The 14,194-nt window shown below is 47.8% G+C and overlaps 1 protein-coding gene across 3 annotated transcripts in view; it reads left to right on the forward strand.

The window, feature by feature from the left end:
- The window catches only part of agrn (agrin), a 546,905-nt gene that overhangs the window by 436,420 nt on the left and 96,291 nt on the right, over positions 1 to 14,194 (forward strand). For all 3 annotated transcript variants that reach the window (XM_080215414.1, XM_080215417.1, XM_080215418.1), the window contains 3 exons: positions 4,691 to 4,796; positions 11,429 to 11,536; positions 13,557 to 13,721. In XM_080215414.1, coding sequence (XP_080071540.1) covers positions 4,691 to 4,796; positions 11,429 to 11,536; positions 13,557 to 13,721 — 379 coding nt within the window. The remainder of the gene's footprint in view (positions 1 to 4,690; positions 4,797 to 11,428; positions 11,537 to 13,556; positions 13,722 to 14,194) is intronic.

Raw genomic sequence — 14,194 nt, forward strand, 5'->3', positions numbered from 1 at the left:
CTGCTGCCTCACAGCACCATGGACCCGAGTTCAATTCCCGGCTTGGGTGACCGTCTGTGTGGAGTTTGCACATTCTCCCCGTGTCTGCATGGGTTTCCTCCAGGTGCTCCGGTTTCCTCCCACAGTCCAAAGATGTGCAGGTTAGTTGGATTGGCCAGGCTAAATTGCCCCTCAGTGGCAGGGGAACTAGCTAGGGTAAATGCATGGGGTTATGGGATTAGGGCCTGGGTGAATAGAACAGATTCGTGACAGTGCAGAAGGAGGCCATTTGGTCCATGGGGTCTGCACCGAATACAATCCCACCCAGGCCCTATCCCCATAACCCCATGCATTTACCCTACCCAATCCCCCGACACTAAGGTCAATTTAATGTGCCAATCCACCTAACCCACACATCTAACCCACAGTATAGTGAATAAGGTAGATGAGCTTAGGGCGTGGATAGCTGTTTGGGATTGTGATGTGGTGGCCATTACGGAGACTTGGATGTCTCAGGGACAGGACTGGGTACTTCAGGTGCCAGGCTTCAGGTGCTTCAGGAAGGACAGGGAGGGTGGCAGAAGGGGTGGTGGCGTGGCACTGTTGATCAGGGATAGTGTCATGGCTACAGAGAAAGAGGATGTCGTGGAGGGATTGTCTACAGAATCTCTGTGGGTGGAAGTTAGGAACAGCAAAGGGTCAAAAACTTTGCTGGGTGTAATCTATAGGCCGCCCAATAGTGACAGGGAAGTTGAAGTGCAAATAGGGAAACAGATTCTGGAGAGATGTTTTAATAACAGAGTTGTCGTGATGGGAGACTTCAATTTCCCAAACATCGACTGGAATATCCCTAGGGTAAGGGGTTTGGATGGGGAGGAGTTTGTTAGGTGTGTTCAGGAGGGTTTCCTGACGCAGTATGTGGACAAGCCTACGAGGGGAGAGGCTGTACTTGACCTGGTACTGGCGAATGAACCAGGGCAGGTGATGGATCTTTCGGTAGGAGAGCATCTTGGATATGGTGACCATAATTCTATCTCCTTCACAATTGCGTTGGAACGAGATAGGATCAGGCAGGCTAGGAAGGTGTTTGTCTGGGGTAAGGGGAGATACGAAGAAGTCAGGAAGTTACTTGGACAAATAAACTGGAAGGAGGCGTTCTTAGGGAAAAGTACCGAAGGAAGGTGGCAGATATTCAAGGAATGTGTGTCTAGAGCTCTGAATGACAACGTTCCGATGAGACGAGGGGGGATTGGTGGGTCGAGGGAACCGTGGTGCACAAAGGATGTGTTGAACCTAGTCAGGAAGAAAAGGAAGGTGTACAAGAGGTTCAGGGAATTAGGAGATGTTAAAGATCTTGAGGAGTATAAGGACTGTAGGAGGGAACTTAAAAGGGAAATTAGGAGAGCCAGAAGGGGTCATGAGAAGACCTTGGCGAGTAAGATTAAGGAGAATCCCAAGGCCTTCTATAAATATGTGAAAGGTAAAAGGATAAGAAGAGAAGGGATAGGACCGATAAAAGGTGAGGGGGGAAAGGTTTGTGTGGAACCAGAAGAAATGGCGGAGGTGCTTAACGAGTACTTCGCCTCAGTATTCACGGTGGAAGCCGATCTGGGAGATTTTGTTATGGATTTGCAGCAGATGGAAAGGATTGAGTACGTGAATATTAAGGAGGAGGATGTGTTGGAACTTTTGAATTCTATCAAGGTAGATAAGTCGCCGGGACCAGATGGGATGTACCCCAGGATACTGTGGGAGGCGAGGGAAGAGATTGCAAAGCCCCTGGCGATGATCTTTGCGTCGTCAATGGAGACGGGAGAGGTTCCAGAGGATTGGAGGATTGCGGATGTAGTTCCTATTTTTAAGAAAGGGAACAGAGATAGCCCGGGAAATTACCGACCGGTGAGTCTGACCTCAGTGGTTGGTAAGCTGATGGAGAGGCTTCTGAGGGACAAGATTTACGAACATTTGGAGAGGTTTGACATGATCAGGAATAGTCAGCATGGATTTGTCAAGGGCAGGTCGTGCCTTACAAGCCTAGTTGAGTTCTTCGATAATGTGACTGAACACATTGACGAAGGAGGTGCCGTGGACGTAGTGTACATGGACTTCAGCAAGGCGTTTGATAAGGTCCCCCATGCAAGACTTCTTGAGAAGGTGAGAGGGCATGGGATCCAAGGGCCTTTGGCCTTGTGGATCCAGAACTGGCTTGCCTGCAGAAGGCAGAGAGTGGTTGTGGATGGGGCTTTTTCTGAATGGAGGTCAGTCACCAGCGGAGTGCCTCAAGGATCTGTTCTGGGACCCTTGTTGTTTGTCATTTTCATAAATGACCTGGATGAGGAAGTGGAGGGATGGGTAAGTAAGTTCGCTGATGACACGAAGGTCGGTGGTGTTGTGGATGATCTGGAAGGATGGCAAAAGTTGCAGCAGGACATAGATAGGATGCAGGACTGGGCGGAGAAGTGGCAGATGGACTTCAACGCGGATAAATGTGTTGTCGTCCATTTTGGCAGAACCAACGGGATGAACGAGTACACTATTAAGGGCAGAAGTCTGAGTAGTGTTGAGGAGCAGAAGGATCTTGGGGTCCGGGTCCACAGGACTCTTAAATCGGCCTCGCAGGTGGAGGAGGTGGTCAAGAAGGCGTATGGTGTACTGGCCTTCATTAATCGAGGGATTGAGTTTAGGAGTCGGGAGGTAATGCTGGAACTTTATAAGACCCTTGTCAGGCCTCATTTGGAGTATTGTGCGCAGTTCTGGTCGCCTCACTATAGGAAAGATGTAGAAGCTATTGAAAGGGTGCAGAGGAGATTTACAAGGATGTTGCCTGGACTGGGAGGCATGCCTTATGAAGTTAGGTTGAGGGAGCTGGGACTCTTTTCCCTGGAGAGACGAAGGTTGAGAGGCGACCTGATAGAAGTTTACAAAATGTTGAGAGGAATAGATAGGGTGGACTCTCAGAGGCTATTTCCCCGGTTTGAAATGGTAGCTACGAGAGGACACAGATTTAAGGTGCGGGGAGGGAGGTTCAGAAGTGATGTTAGGGGTAAGTTTTTCACTCAGAGGGTGGTGAGTGAATGGAATCGGCTGCCATCAGTGGTGGTGGAGGCGAACTCGCTGGGGTCTTTTAAAAGACTTCTGGATGAGTATATGGGGTTTAATGAGATTGAAGGTTATAGATAGGTCTGTAGGTTGGTAGGTGATGTGGTCGGCGCAACTTGTGGGCCGAAGGGCCTGTTTGTGCTGTAGTGTTCTATGTTCTATGTTCTATGTTCTATCTCTGGAATGTGGGAGAAAACCAGAGCATCTGGAGGGGAGAACGTGCAATCTCCATACGGACACTGACCCAAGCCGGGAATTGAACTCGGATCCCAGGCACTGTGAGGCAGCACTGCTAACCACTGTGTCACCGTGCCACCGGGACGTCAGAAGGGAATGGGTGGGCTTGTGGTCAGTGCAGGATTGATGGAACGAATGGCCTCCTTCTGCACTGGAGAATTCTATGAGTATCATTGCTGACATGGATCAGATGGGCCGAATGGCCTGTGCTACACATTTAAGCAACAGTCGAGAGTCCAGGGCCTCACAGTGAGCCGGGGCGTATTTTTATACCTCTTTTGAAGTGACCAGGGACATTAAAAAGAGTGTCAGCTGTGACATTACTATTATTTATTGGAGCAGGCATTGATTCTTTCTTCAATAACCGTACGTGTCAATTTGAGGCTCATTTTATTAAGAGCTCTTTAACTTATCACCCAGAGCTTTCTGTGCACTGGGTCAGATTTAAAGCTTTTATAAATCAATGCCACTTCCATTCAAAGCATTGTACTGTTCCTTTTTTCTCTTGCACTCCCCGGGGCAAGCAACTTTTGCAAATCAAGCTTTGTCAGCTTAACTCAGTGGTGACAGCCTCACCTCTGCATCACAAGGGCTCAAGCCTCGTCCCTGCGTTTTGAATGCACAATCCGGGCTGTTAGTCTGCTGTCAGCCAGCACACCCGGAGGCAGCGCTGCTTTGTCAGGGCTCTCAGCTCTTGGATGTGGTGTTCAGCTGAGGACGCTTCCACCCACTTCAGCTACCTGCAAAGGATGCCACGGCGCAATCAATTTCCTCCTCCTGGCGGAACAAATGGGCTCCGTGCTCTGAGACTCGTGACCTCAGTCGCCTGAACTAGAGGTGGGAGGTCAAATCGAAATTCGTTTGGGTGAGCTGTTCTTGCGCGAGAGCCTGCAAACCCCCTTCCAGTCATTGTCACTGAATTTATAACTGATTCCACACCTCCTCCCCCCCCCCCCCCCCCCCCCCGCTACTTTGGACTTTCCACAGATAGCTGGATTCCTTTCCTACCTCCCGGAGTGGGACAGAAAGGACCAGGCATATGGAATTTTAAGTCTGGAAGGCTTAGCTGAAAGTACTGCCAAACAGCCTGAAGGAAGAGGAGAGAACATCTCTCAGAAACTGCAAAGGAAAGAAAAGCTTTCAAACAAAACACTGTACAATTTATGAATCAAACAATGTCCCTTTTATCCCTGTCAGCAGTACGTCTGTTCGAGGTTTTGTCCTTTTGGAAATCCTGCTGGGAATGATGCTTGGAGCAGTTGTTTGGCTTTAGTCACTCAGCTATTTGTTTTAAACAGGGCTTAATACTTTTCCCGTAAAAAGATATATTTTTTCCCTCCTGCTAACACGAGGCTGCCTGTCTCTCTCTGGCCAGGTCTGTGGCTCTGATGGTGTGACCTATGACAATGAGTGTGAACTGAAGATGAGCCGCTGTGGGCTGCAGAAGGACCTCCACGTCGTCATGCCTAGCGCCTGCGAGGGTGAGTCTGCACATATGTGCGCACACACATGCACCAGTGTGTACAGATCCACATGTATGTACAACAAAACCAGAAAAGACTGGAGAATCTTAGCAGGTCTGACAGCATCGAGGGACAGAGAATAGAGACAATGAAACCTCAGGCCTGCTGAGGTTGTCCAGCATTTTCTGTTTGGGTTTCAGATGCCAGTGTGCACAGTATTTTGCTTTACTACATGTATGTGTACATAAGCATACACACCCATAATCATGCACACATACAGCATGCATACACATGCACTTGTGTACATGCACATGTGTGCTCACCTACATGCGCGCACATGAGTGTGTGTGTGTGTGTGTATGTGTGCGCACACACACATGCATTCATTCACCCAGCCATTTTGTTCTAACTATCAATCACATAACATTCTCTTTGGAGTTTGTTACTTGACCAGGATATTACTGCAGTAACATCACTTTGGGCTGGATGTTCTGTAGACAATATGAACCCCACTGAGCCAAAAACAGAGGGGCGACCCTGTTTCAGCCAGGAGTGGGACCTGAGGCGTCATGTTCCTGGTGGTGACAAATTCCAATTTGGGATATGGGCCTGCCTCCCTGCTGCACCCCCCCTTGCTGTAGCATGATAGGACCCTGCCAGGTTTCATTGGGATGATGTCACACAGGGGGTGATAGCCTGGTGGTATTATCACCAGCGTATTAAAACAGAAACTCAGCTACTGTGCTGGGAACTCGGGTTCGAATCCAGGCACAGCAGATGGTGGAATTTGAATTCAATAAAAAGTATCTGGGATTAAGAATCTACCGATGACCATGAAACCATTGTCGATTGTCGGAAAAACCCATCTGGTTCACTAAGGTCTTGAGAGAAGGAGATCTGCTGTCCTTACCTAGTCTGGCCTACATGTGACTCTATAACCACAGCAATGTGGTTGACCCTCAACGGCCCTTGGGGAACTGGGGATGGGCAATAAATGCTGGCCCAGCCAACGGCACCCATGTCTCATGAATAAATTTTTAAAAATAGTAATAGTTCTGCCACCCTCAACTTGGGAAAAATGCCAATGGAGGTGTGGGAAGTGGCACAGTTGGGTGACACTTCTGCCAATCTTCCTAGGGCTGGAAAATGGCATGGCATTAGGAAGACAGCAGACTCTTCCCTAAATCCTGACCACAGCAAAGCACTGGTAAAATTCCAGCCCTTGAATCCCTCACCCAGGTTCTCTATTACAGTGGAGCACAATAATACATTAACAATAGACAAGTGATTTAACTCACCAAATATCTCTGGAGACCTATTTCCAATGTTTTCCAGTCGGTAGCTGCCAGGAACAGTTCTTAATACTTGTCCTGTGGCCATCTGTTGTCAGGGAGTTGCAATCTGTTTATTTACGCTCACATTTGTTCCACCCCTGCCAAGATCAGCCACCAGCTGATTACCAATCATTTTGTCAACTATTTTTGCATGGCCTCCTGTGAATATGCCTTTTCCTCAATGTACATCAGTGGGAAGGGTGAAATGCCTCCCCTCTGTCCAACCTCCTCGAATGGTCACGACAATGGTTTCTCACGAGGATACGCCTTTTCCAAATCATCATGAATTCACCAATTCAACTGTGAACACCAAGGAGCAAACCAAACCAGGTTTTCTTGAACGAAAGAAAGCAAGTTTATTAACCACTCAACCTGCAAAAAAAACTAACGACGTGAACCATAGAATCCCAACAGTGCAGAAGGAGGCCACTCGGCCCATCGTGTTTGCATTGACCACAATCCCACCCAGGCCCCCATTCCCGTAACCCCACATACTTACCCTGTTAATCCCTTGACACTAAGGGACAATTTAGCATGGCCAATCAACCTAACCCACACATTGTTGGACTGTGGGAGGAAACAGGGGCACCTGCAGGAAACCCATGCAGACATGGGGAGAATGTGCAAATTCCACACAGATAGTGACCCGAGGCCAGAATCGAAGCCAGCTCCCTGGCGCTGAGAGGCAGCAGCGCTAACCCCCACTGTGCCACCGTGCTGCCCCAGAATCAAGCGTTCGGCCCTCAGGCCGAACATTCAATCACACACATGTGCACAGAGACACACCTACACGCACATGCATGCACCCAGACACAACATGTACACATTTATGAAATAAGACCATAAGATATCAGAGCAGAATCAGGCCATTCGGCCCATTGAGTCTGCTCCACCATTCAATCATGGCTGATATGATTCTCATCCCCATTCTCCTGTCTTCTCCCTGGAACCCTTGATGCCCTTATTGGTGAAGAACCTATCCATCTCTGTCTTAAAGGCACTCAATGACGTGGCCTCCACAGCCCTCTGTGGCAGTGAGTTCCACAGATTCACCACTCTCTGGCTGAAGAAATTCCTCCTCAACTGTGTTTTAATGGAGAGTCCATTCATACTGAGGTTGTGCCCTCTGGTTCTAGTCTCTCCCACTAGTGGAAACACCCTCTCCATGTCCATCTAAGCTTCTCTAAGGGGAGGGAATTAGAGTCCAATAAAAAAGAATGTAAGTAAGTCATTGGTGAGGTCACACTTGGGAGTATTGTGCCCAGTTTTGGTCACCCTTTCATAGGAACAATAAACAGGAAAGAGTGCAGTGAAGATTTCCAAGGATGTTGCCGGGATTAGTGGGTCTGAGTTATAGGGACAGGTTGGCCAGGCTAGGACTTTATCCTTTGGAATGTAGGAGAATGAGGGGTGATCTTATTGGGGTGTATAAAATCATGAGGGGCATCGGTAGGATGAACGCATATAGTCTTTTCCCCAGAGAAGGGGAATTGAAAACTAAAGGGTATACGTTTAAGGTGAGAGGGGAAAGATTGAAAAGGGACCTGAGGGGCAATTCATTCACACAGAGGGTAGTGCGTGTATGGAATGAGCTGTCAGAGAAAGTGGTTGAGGCGGGTACAGCAGCAACATTTAAAAAGCATTTGGATAAGTACATGGATGGGAAAGGATTAGAGAGATATGGAACAAACATGGGCAACTGGGACTAGCTGGGAGGACAGCATGGTTGCAATGGACCAGTTGGGCTGAAGGACCTGTTTCTGCGTTGTACTTTTCTATGACACTAATATACGGTGAAGTGTCCTTTGATTATTCTTGAGATGTAGAATTTAAATGCTGCAGTGGTTTAGTTTATTTCGTTTCTTGGATGCAGTCAGATGTAGAAGATATTGCAATTATTATGAGATTTCGTTGTGCTGGTAGGTTTCTGGCTTCTCAAGCTGGGTGACACACTTATTCCAAAAGAAGGAGGGGTAGTGGTGGGTGGGTGGGGGATGTGGGGGTGGGGGGAGCAGCTTTTGGCCTGTTTCCTCTGCTGTAGACTTTCTTGACACCGCCTGCGTCACTTGCAATCTCTCTCTAGTGGCTGGGCAGTTCTGAAGAACAAAGGGACCTTGGTGTGTTTGTTCACAGTTTTCTGACGAGGGAAAGGCAGGTTAATAGGCTGGTGAGAAAGGCAGACTCACCGTTACCGATCGGGGTATACATTGCAAAAGCAGAGAGGTCGTGATGGAATTATACAGCTGGAGTACTGTGTGCAGTTCTGGTCGCCATTTTGGGAAGGACATGAAGGCACTGGAGGGAATGCAGAGGAGGTTCACCAGGATGCAGCCTGGAACATTTAAGTTACGAAGAGAGGCTTGGATTGTTTTTGTTGGAGCAGAGAAGACTGAGGGGCAACCTGATCGACGTATTCATTATGAGGGGCATGTACAGGGTGGATAGGGAGCAGCTGTTCCCCTTAGTTAAAGGGTCAGTTAAGAGGGGACACAAGTTAAAAGAGGGGTGGAATGTTTAGGGGAGATTTGAGGAAAAACTTCTTCAACCAGAGGGTGGTGACGATCTGGAATGCACTGCCTGGGAGGGGGGGGTGGAGGCGGGATGCCTCACATCCTTTAAAAAGCATCTGGATGAGTACTTGGCACTTCATAACACGCCATATGGGCCAAGTGCTGGCAAGTGGGATTAGATGGGCATTCCATGCATTGGTGCAGACTGGATGGGCTGAAAGGCCTCTTCTGCACTGCAGTACTCTGTGATTCTGTAACCTTGTGTCCTCCCCTGTGATGAGTTTGGTTGCAGGGGGCATTTAATTGGGCAGGAGGGTGGCAGGTAATTATCAGCATCTATTCGAAAAAAATAAAAATATCAAATGAAAAGGTGAGGCAACAATTCTTTCTAAGAATCTATTTAGCTCTGCTGTGTAGATAGGTGGTGGCACGATGGCACAGTGGTTAGCACTGCTGACTCACAGTGGCAGGGATCCGGGTTCGATTCCTGGCTTGGGTCACCATGCGGAGTCTGCACGTTCTCCCAGTGTCTGCATGGGTTTCCTCTGGATGCTCTGGTTTCCTCCGAAAGTCTGAAAGACATGCTGGTTAGGTGCAAGGGCCATGCTAAATCCTCCCTCAGTGTACCCAAACAGGTACCAGAGTGTGGCAACTGGGGGATTTTCACAGCAACTTCATTGCAGTGTTAATGTAAGCCTACTTGTGACATTGGTAAATAAATTTAAACTTTACCCAGGCCTCCTCCCCAATCCTGTTGTCCCACACATTTACCATGGCCAATCCATCTAACCTGCACACCTTTGGACACTAAGGAGCAATTTAGCATGGCCAATCCACCTAATCTACACATCTTTAGACTGTGGGAGGAAACTGGAGCAGCTGGAGGAAACCCACACAGACACGGGGAGAAAGTGCAAACTTTTCACAGGCAATGACTCGAGGCCGGAATTGAACCCGGGTCCCTGGCTCTGTGAGGCAGCAGTGCTAATCACTGTGTCACCGTGCCTGCTTGTATTAGTGCGCGGAAGCCTTATCAACGGTAGCGCTGAAGATTTGACCACATCTTGCAGAGATGGATCTGCCAGCCTGTTACTGAGAGTCTGGAGCCGAGATCAGAGGGCATTGCGAAACCACAGCGTGTTTGTTGCCAACCAGTGTTGCTTCGATTTTTCTTGCAAGCAGCCTCCAGACGCTGATTTAGAATGTGATTCAAGTGTAGGACCAGATGCAGTGTGGGCTGGAAATGACTGGGATCAGCTGTTCCCCTACTTAAGTTGTTTAAAGTGCAATGAAAGGAGATTTAATTACATTAAAAGCACATGATTGAACCAAAGCTTTGATGCAGACGGCCTTGAGTGTGGTCAGCTCGGTTCCATTGAAAAGGAGCGGGGTGTTTTAAACTAGTGGAATATTGCACTGTCCACATTTCTTACTAATAACATCCTTAATTTATCAGTAAAATTCAATCATTAGTTACATTTGTGTGGGTGGTTATATATTCTATACACAGATTTATTCTGCATTTGCTGTCATATAATTAGTATATAATTCCATGCTTAAAACTACCATCAGTCTGGGAATAAAGTCTGGAAATGGGCAACAGGCTACTGAACTTGCCTTCCTGCTGCCCCACCCCACTGCCCCTGCAGACGCCACCTTGTATTCTCCCCTCCCCAGCAGTCCTGAGATCTCTGGATCTCATCAGCCATTGCAGCTGGAATTCTGAATTAGCCCCCATCGACCCGATCCTCAAACTTATAAACACCCTTTACCCCCACCCCTTCCCTTCCCTCTCCCACCCTTCACCCCACCAGCACTGGATGAAAGCAAATTACTGCGGATGCAGGAACCTGAAACCAAAAGAGAAAATGCTGGAAAATCTCAGCAGGTCTGGCAGCATCTGTAAGGAGAGAAAAGAGCTGATATTTCAGGTCCAGATGACCCTTTGTCAAAGCCCACCAGCACTTGCTAGATCACAAGAATTATTGGCTAAATCAAATCCCACACTCCACTGTCACCATGCTTTCACAGTAAGAAGTCTCACAACACCAGGTTAAAGTCCAACAGGTTTGTTTGAGGCAAATGCCATTAGTTTTCAGAACTCCCACCCACCTGACAAAGGAATAGCCAGTTCCGAAAGCTAGTGGCATTTGCTCCAAATAAACCTGTTGGACTTTAACCTGGTGTTGTGAGACTTCTCACTGAGTTTACCCCAGTCCAACGCCAGCATCTCCACATCATGACTATTATACCTTCAAACAGTACCCCATCACTGGAGTATACATTGATTTGATTTGATTTCTTATTGTCGCCTGTATTAGCATACAGTGAAAAGTATTGTTTTCAAAGCATATTGTTCATAGAGTACACAGGGAAAAAGGAAAAGAGAGGGCGCAGAATGTAGTGTTACAGATTAGGGTGGAGGGAAAGATCAGCTTAATATAAGGTAGGTCCATTCAAAGGTCTGATGGCAGCAGGGAAGAAGCTGTCCCTGAGTCAGTTGGTACATGATCTCAGCTTTTTGTCTCCTTCTCTCGATGGAAGAAGTATATCTGGGGTGCGTGGGATGCTGGATTGTGCTTATTCACCAGACCCACCCACCCAAAAATGCACCAAAACCCGCCCCATTGCTGTCAAACTCCACATATCTGCTCCCAAGTGGCTGCAGCTTCCTGCACCCCAACAACAGGGGCAGTGGGAACTTGACGACACTTGGTGTTCATCCTATATATAAAGAAATGAGGCCTGGAAATGTGTATTGGAGCATGTTCAGTGTATTAACCTGTGTAACTCTGTCTGCCTGCAGTTGCAGCTCCGCCGTCTGCCCCACAACAACACTGCAGCAAGTCGGTCTACGGCTGTTGTCTTGACAACGTAACTGCTGCCCAAGGAGTCGGCCTCGCAGGGTGCCCGAGTAAGTTGGGATGTCAGTGCTTTTGCTTCACGGGGCTGCAGCTGGTCACCTGCTTCTTCTGTAACTCTTTGCGCTGTTAGACAATGGCCAATTGACAAAAGTCAACAGTTGGATTCAGGCCACAGTTTTGTCATGTGTGTACCCTCATCGGGGTGACTCCCTGGTGAATTGGCTGCACCCACACAGTCAGTCACCCAAAGCTGGAATCAAACCCAGGCCCCTGACACTGTGAGGCAACCTTCCTAACTATGGTGCCACCGTGTATCCATTCCAATTGCCCATTCTGCCTCAGGATGGGGCTCCTTTTGAAGGGCGAAGCATTTCCTGAAATAGCTTCTGTGAATTCCTGTAGAAGGATAATTTCCAGCTCAGAGGGGTGCTGTGTACCCAACTAAGGATAGACTGTCAGGAATAGCGCCTGAACCAGTCTCCCACAAGATTACAGTGAGACCACGGTATGGGCGTAGGATACATTGGGATAGGGATCTCAGAAGGAGGCCATTTGGCCCATCGATTCTGCACCAACTCCCCACTCGAGCATCCCACAGAGATCCTATCTCCGTAACTCATTAATCCCCCCAACCTACACATCATGGGACACTAAAGGATAATTTAGCATGGCCAATCCATTCAAACCCTGCACATCATTGGAATGTGGGAGGAAACCAGAGCACCTGGAGGAGTGCATCATTTTATTTCTGGGATGTTGACGCCAGTGGTGAAGTGATGACCAAGTTGTGTGCGTATCCCTTTTATTCATTTGGAGATTGAGACACCCTGATATACCAGAGTACCAACCCAGGCTGGCAATTTACCATGAGGCCTGGAACACACTCCTTCGTGGGCAAACTCTGAGAAGAGGCCACTAACTCTGGTTAAGTGGCTACACATAGAAACAAAGAAGATCGAAGTGGGAGTAGGCCATTCGGCCCTTCAAACTGATCATCGAATTCAATATCCTGATCCTCCCTTCCTCCCATATCCCTTGACCCTTTTAACTCCAAGAGCTCTATCGAATTTGTTCTTGAAATCACTCAATGTTTTGGCCTCACCTGCTTTCTGTGGCAGCGAATTCCACACATTCACCACCCTCTGGGTGAAGAAATTTCTCCTCACCTCAGTTTAAAAAGTTTACCCCTTATCCTCAAACTATGACCCCTAGTTCTGGATTCCCCCTTTCATCGGGAACATTCTTTCTGAATCTACCCTGTTTAACCCTGTTAGAATTTTATAAGTTTCTATGAGACCCCCTCTCACTCTTCTAAACTCCAGTAAATACATAGAAATCATAGAATAGAAATCCTACAGTGCAGAAGGAGGCCATTCGACCCATCGAGTCTTCGCCAACCACAATCCCACCCAGGCCCTATCCCCATATCCCTACATATTTACTTGCTAATCCCTCTACCCTATGCATCTCAGGACTTTTAAGGGGCAATTTTCTTTAGCATGGCCAATCAACTTAACCCGCACATCTTTGGTCAATCCCAACTGAATTAGCCTCTACTCATTTAACAGTGCTACTGCCCCAGGAATCAGTCTCGTAAGCCTTCGCTGTACTCCCCCTATAGCAAGGACATCCTTCCTCAAATACAGTCATCAAAACTGCCCACAATACTCCAGGTGTGGCCTCACCAACAATTGCAGCAAAACATCCCTATTTCTCTGCTTGCTGCTTGCAGGTTGATGGCTCCACGGTTCCACATCCTGCCTCCGGAACTATGGTGTACAGGATGGTACGGGCAACGAATTAACCCTAATGCGTGCTTACTGTCCCCCCAACCCCCTCCCCCTGCCCCAATCCTCACAACCCCTTACAGCCAGACACTCCTGCGCAATGCCTTTTCGGGCGGGTATCTCAGACCCTGGGCGGGAGTGGAAAATCCCACCCGTGGTATGCGTGGGGTTTTTTATTTGTAAGAGTCAATACTTTCTTTGATCCTCTTATTTATTCTGGGATAAGTCGCGGCAGTAAACCTGGAGACAATAGAGATGTGATGTTTTGATGTGATCCTTGCAGGCACCTGTCGTTGTAATAAATACGGGTCATACAGTGGAACGTGCAACCCCAGCACCGGCCAATGTTCCTGTAAACCCGGAGTGGGAGGCCTGAAGTGTGACCGTTGTGAACCCGGCTTCTGGAATTTCCGTGGTATCGTCATAGATGAGAAGAGTGGATGCACTCGTAAGTAAACAGCCCTCACATCTGTATGTGAGGATCACGTAGAATGCCTGTGACATGTATGTATGTGTGTAAGGTGTGCATGCGTTGTTTGTGTAATCTGAGTACATGGTATTTGACTTGATTTGATTTATTATTGTCGCATGTATTAGTATACAGTGAAAAGTATTGTTTTTTGCACGCCATGCAGACTGTACATAGAGAAGGAAAGAAGAGGGTGCAGAGTGTAGTGTTAGAGTCATAGCTAGGGTGTAGAGAAAGATCAACTTAATATGGGGTAGGTTCATTCAAAAGATTGATGGCAGCAGGGAAGAAGCTATTCTTGAGTTGTTTGGTGTATGCTCTCAGACCTTGGTGCAATTAAGAATCTACTGATGACTATGAAACCATTGTCAATTGTCAGAAAAACCCATCTGGTTCACTGATGTCCTTTAGGGAAGGAAATCTGCCATCCTTACCCCGTCTGGCCTACATTT

This window comes from Carcharhinus amblyrhynchos, chromosome 30, assembly GCF_965287045.1.
Source record: "Carcharhinus amblyrhynchos chromosome 30, sCarAmb.v2.hapA, whole genome shotgun sequence".
Taxonomy (NCBI): Eukaryota; Metazoa; Chordata; class Chondrichthyes; order Carcharhiniformes; family Carcharhinidae; genus Carcharhinus; species Carcharhinus amblyrhynchos.